Source organism: Diadema antillarum, unplaced genomic scaffold (assembly GCF_040938485.1).
Source record: "Diadema antillarum isolate AM-2024a unplaced genomic scaffold, OU_Dant_1.0 seq00000225_RagTag, whole genome shotgun sequence".
Taxonomy (NCBI): Eukaryota; Metazoa; Echinodermata; class Echinoidea; order Diadematoida; family Diadematidae; genus Diadema; species Diadema antillarum.
In genome coordinates, this window is record NW_027271277.1 from 533,019 (window position 1) to 539,018 (window position 6,000).

At 40.3% G+C, this 6,000-nt stretch overlaps 1 protein-coding gene across 1 annotated transcript; it reads left to right on the forward strand.

Moving 5' to 3' along the window:
- The first annotated feature begins 2,608 nt into the window (after positions 1-2,608).
- LOC139729205 (uncharacterized) lies at positions 2,609-6,000 on the forward strand. The gene is made up of 3 exons (XM_071640133.1): positions 2,609-3,813; positions 4,315-4,517; positions 5,873-6,000. The coding sequence occupies exons 1-3, from the start codon at positions 2,609-2,611 to the stop codon at positions 5,998-6,000; spliced, it is 1,536 nt and encodes a 511-aa protein (XP_071496234.1).

The following is a 6,000-nucleotide window of genomic DNA, read 5'->3' on the forward strand; positions in this document are numbered from 1 at the left end:
AGTACTGGTTGAGGTAGGGATTCATGTTTTGAACATTCTTAAATGAGATAATGAAAAGCCTCTTATGAAATATGAAAGAGCATGTAATTTTAAGAAGGATTCAACGTTTATTTGATGAAAATTGGTTTTCAAATGGCTGAGATATCCAAAAAAGTGTTAATAATAAAAGGCGACATGCCACAACTTTATTAGGATCTCTTTGTTTCACATTGTTTTTGGATATCTCAGCCATTTTCGAACCGATTTTCATCGAATAAACTTTTGATACCCCTTGGAACTGCATGCTCTTTGACATTTTCATAGAGTGGTTTCTGAATATCTCGCAAAATGTTAAAAGTTCAATCTTCACCTCGACCAGAACTGTACACACCCTTTAAGCTTAGGATAGGAATCGAGATTGAATCGCGATACTTCTAAGCCACTGTTTCACTTGCCTGTCACTGAGCAGCTTTTTATAACCCTTACCAGGGGCAATGGTGATCCAGGAATTCCATAAAGGGGAGGAGCCTTTGCAAAGTTAATGGAGGGCGCGCGCATCCCCTCATGTTTTCTTTTTATTTCTTTATTTTAACAAAAAGTTTATAAGTTTATAAGTTTCAAGTTCAAGTTTATTTATTCATTTGTCTTTCTTCCAACAATAAGCAATATAACAATAACATAACAATAACATTGACACTTTCTTTCAAGAGTATATAGGAACAACAACAACTAACACTAAAATTTTTGAAAATACATAAATATATGATAACATGTATATGTGAAATGATAAAGAAAGGGTAACAAATATTTTGAGAAAGGCAAACGAGGAGACCTTAGTGAAGCATAGCTTGTGAGACAAGGTCCCTCAGGAATAAAAGAAAGAAAAAATACATGTATATTAATACATATGTACATGTACGCAAATGTATAAATAAAGAGGGGGCGCGCCCCCGGTACGCCGCACCTCTGGATCCGCCACTGGTTACTTTTTTGTTCCCCCTCATCTTCCTGCAGCTTCTCCCTCAAAGTTATTCTTCATCGCAATGTTACACATCTTTCTCGTTCTTGTTTTCTTCTTCGAAGTCTTATAGATTGACCACGTTAATTCTGTTTCGTACCAACTAATATTGCCCCAAAATGGATCAGAATGTGCTGTAAAATACTGTTGTTGACGTATTTATAGGAGACTAACTTCACAAACCACGCATGGTCTGCCTGCTCGATCTCGCGAGTGCAGTGAACACCACTGTAAAAAAGCTGTACATTCAATGTAAATTCTTCAGACTCGGCTCAGCTCAACTCAGTCTGTAGTCCCAAACGTAGATTTGTATGTTTTGACAATTCAGATGCTAAGAGCAGAGAGTCTGCTCTAACTTCGACAGTACACATTTTGATATGACGATTTGTGTATGACTGCGAAAAACTTCCACGGACGTGCTTAGATCCTCTATTCCTACAACCGGGTAAGTTTTAGTCCCTCTTCGCTCGAGATCTGACTTTTCTTACCCTCTAAATTATAAACATTGAATAAAATTTAGTGTTCTAACCATTTATGGAATCTAACGTTAAATTACTAAAGTAAATACTATGTTGAGAAGAGTTTTGATAAAATTCATTAAAGCTTTACGAAACATCTGGATCAATGTAGATGGTACATATACTGTAGAAATCTACGATAAATTATGATGCATATATACACAGGTATCTTTTTTAATCATGCATTTTCCTAACCCTGCCTCCCTGACCCTGGGTCGCAGACTAGTTGAGAATAGCATTTTCCATGCTGTCGTAGTCTATTAGTCACCTATGTGTAGGTGTATGACTTGACCGAAAGATAGGTCTGTATCTGGTCGTCGGGGAAATGTTCCGCGGAGACTGCGTCTGGCTTCACGGATCCCCTCCTTTTACGGAGAAGAGCGATAACGTCAAAAAAAAAAAAAAAAAGACTCCTCTCCGGACAGACGGATCTTTTAATCTGTCTAGTGTATGACGTGATATGGTGTGTGTGTGTGTGTGTGTGTTTGTGTTTGAATGTTAAATACATGTATGTGACACTGTAAACATGGTAAAATGTTTAATGGCGAGATATATGGCAAAACAATGTACTTTAGGCTAGGTGTGTAGGGGTACAGTGCACTTCCGTTATGGTATAACGAACACAGTTATAATGAAATTCCGGTTGGTTAAAACGAAGTAAAAATCCAGGCTGGAAAATGATCCACTCTTTGTTCGTTATATTGTTTATTTGTTTGGTTGTAACAAAATTTCGATAAAACGAAAGGAAACTGCCGGTCGCGAGGACTTCATTATAATAGTAATGGGAGTCCACTAGTTGTACTGTACTACTGTAGGCCTATCTAAATGCACCCCCCCCCCCCCCCAGTAAATTGAGTTTAATGTTTTGCAAACATACACCTCTTTTCTGTTTTTGTTTGATAATGTTACTTCACCCTCTTTCCATCATTCTCTCAACAGTTTCTGCAAAACAGAATGAATTATGGCCTGCAATCCACAAATAACGTCCACCTCCAGATGCTTCATGTTGCGATACTGCTCAAGTTGCAAGCTTAGTGTTCAGAACCCATTGTTGGTAAATAGAGTCAAGCACCCTATTGTACAAGAATGTGCAATGAGGCGGCATTCAGTATTGTCTGCAGATGTTGTGGGCAAAGCTGTGTTGGTGCTTCAGAAATTCAGAGGATGTCAGATGCAATGGAGAGGATATTCCCAGCCATCATGGCAGTGGCCCCTTGGACAGTTGGATCGACCACGTAAGAAGGACTTCAAGGATGCCCCTAGTTCAGCCCTGGTGCAGTTGGAGGACCTTGACCAGCAATCGCTCTCCGTCCTGCAGGATATCCATGATGCCTCGACAGCCTCCGAAGTCATCAGGGTCTTGGAAGGTTGTCAGGGAAGATGGACGGAGGTGCATGTTGGCCGTGCCCTGTCCAAACTGGCAGACATTCACTTGGACGACAGGAGGTCTAGTTCTACACAAACCCATGGACTAGTCAGGATCACAACAGCGCCAGTTTTATACGACCCAAAGTTTAAGGATTTGTGTCATGAAGCTTTACAGCAATCTCGCCACATGGACAATGCCCTGTATGTAGAAGTTTTGGGTGCCCTGCAAAAACTGCATGTACCTCTAAAAAGTAGCATGATGTACACCTTCCTAGCTCAGGCAGAACATCGGATAAACACATTCAATGCTTCCGAACTTGCCCACTTTGCCGGTGTCCTGAATCACTTGGATCAGAATGATCCCAGAGTGTCGGCTCTCACGACGGCCGTGAGCCTTCTGACCCCGAGGCACATCTCTCGGCTGACTACTCTCTCTCAGGTTCTGAATATCATCAGTGCTGTCGGTTCAACCCTTGAGAGTGTTCCTCGTGGCAAACTTGCTAACATGCTCCTTGCGATCCTCGCTACTAATGAGGAGAGGACTGTGGACAACATCATTCAGGCCGTCACGGCTCTCCATTATATGGAGTACAAACTGGACATACTCTTGGACCTGGCTTGTCCTGTGTTGACTGCACAAATGAAAGACATATCTGATGAAGAGCTGCATGGATTAATTTGTGCTTTGGGAGGTCTTCGATATGCGGACGTGAACTTCTTTGAAGCAGCTTGCGACAGAATCCTGGAGAGTTTGGCAGAATGGAAGATGCAGTGGCTGATTGATGCAGTCAAGTTCTATGGTACCCTGGGCATTGAAGCACCGCTGCTGTTTGATTCTGTCATCCGGAGGGTGATGAATGGGCATCCAGGGGACATTACCTTGACTGACTTCACAACTCTGATGAAAACACTGGCTGAAGTAAACTACAGGTATTCTGATTTCAATTCTTGAGGTGAAATTTGATGAAAAAGGTAGTTCCAGTACATGTATATGACGAGTAGTAAAAGAGACGCTCACTCAATATCAAAGTTTGTAGTAGCATGTAAAACATCAATGTCAAAATTGAAACCGATTTAGAGAATTTTCTCAATTATTTGGGGGGGGGGGTGGTGGAGGGGTGGAGGGGTAATATATGTTTTTTTTTTGTACATTATATCTCAAAATCCTGTCAATTTTGTTAATTAAAACATGGCTGGGACTTGGGAGGTGCTGTACAAATGTAGTTTGTAAAATCTAGTATTTGCAATGACGAACTATCCATTCATATGCTGTATGTTCCAATGTAGTTTTTGAAATTACAATTGGTTAAAATGAGATGCCAATTTCTTTCCTCACCAAGAGTCAGCTACATATGCACAAGAGAGCAATGTGGAGGTAATGTAACATATGTACATGTTCCTTTCCTTTCATTTTGGTTGAATGATGCTCAGGCCTCCATCCAGCTGGAATTTCCCGTCGTCATCCAGGAGGATAGCAAACAGGTTGGCGGACCATGTCGCCCTGATGTCAAGTGAAGATGGACACCATGTTCTCACACTGGCGGTTTCTATGGCATCGCAGAACATCTACCCTGATAGGCTTCTGGATGTCCTAGCAAGCAGAGCCTTTGCCAATTGGGCCATGATGATCAGAGGTGGGGTCTCCGAAGGAGGAAAGGGGGGGGGGTGAAGGGAAGGGGGATGAGTTCCAGCAGCTAAGTCTTACTAGCAACAGTATTTTTATATTATCCAAATAGATTCAGCATGTAGCCTCAAGAAAAGGACAAATACGAGAAAGAAAAAATGTCCTCTATTAACCTCTGAAATTAAATGAATACCTATTAGCATGTAATTAGGCAGAAACACCCACAAATTGAACATAGGCTTGTTGAGACAAACATGCCAACATTTAATCTTAGGTCACTCAAATAGACCTCAATTACTTCCAAGGAAATTGTGAGACATTTTCTATTGTTATCAGAAGACACCTCAGTATATTTGACATCTACCAAGTGGAGATGAAGTAGCATATCCAGCTGATCTTCCCCGACCCCCCTTTCAAAATGAATAAATTAAAGGGATCGTATAGTTTTAGTGGAGAGCTAATTAACTTCAGGTTTCTAACTTTTTTTGTGTGTGTGAGATAATGAGAAACCTCTTCCGAAATGTGAAAGAGCATGTAATTCCAAGAGGAATTCAATATTTATTTGATAAAAATTGGTTTTTAAGTGGCTGAGATGATCCAAAGCAGAGTGATGCTAGTAAAAGTTGGGACCCACCTTTCATTGGGATCACTTTGTTTTACTTTGGTTTTGAATGTCTCGGCCATTCCAAACCGATTTTCATCAGATAAACTTTGAATTCCTCTTTAGAATGGTATGCTCTGTACTATTTCATATGTGGTTTCTTGGTAAGTTAAAACCCAATCCTCATCTCCACCAATACTATTAACAAAAACTATGTTCCTGGGGATAGGTATCAGTGACTTAACTAGCTTATTGGTGATGACTCTGCTTCAAATACAAAGTGTACGTAAAGTTTGGTTATTCTTTGACACTTTGGGGTTCATTGCAATGTCAGGTCTTGTGACTTTGCTATGTTTTATTTTCAGAGGCAAAGAGGGAATTTAATTTTCGCATAGCTAAAATCAAGATTTGAGAATTTCATAGTATAAGCTCACCTTCTTCATGAAGTGTACACCTGATCAAAACTTTTCCATTTGTTTCTGTCTTGTCAATATGTTTCTACATCTTAGCCTATATCATGTGTATTCTGTTTTATATTATTTGTTAGATTCTGTCTTTATGTCTACATGTAGACCTGTGGTATGAAATGCAGTGGATGTATTTTTAGATCGTGACTGTATAAAGATATGTTCTTGGATAGGCCTATCTATTGCCAGTTACTGTTTGAGATGCATGTACAGTGTCCTCCAATTTTATTACAGTCATTCCATTCGTACCCAGCAATGGACTCGTAATACCTTTCTTTCTCTTGCATTCATATACAGATGGGAAGGAGTTCAAAGATGTGCTCCGTGACATCAAGCGACTCTTAGACTTTTTGAGAGAAGGCATGGATGAACCAAGACATAGAGTGTGGACGGACGAGATGGCTAAACTGATACCTACACAGTGA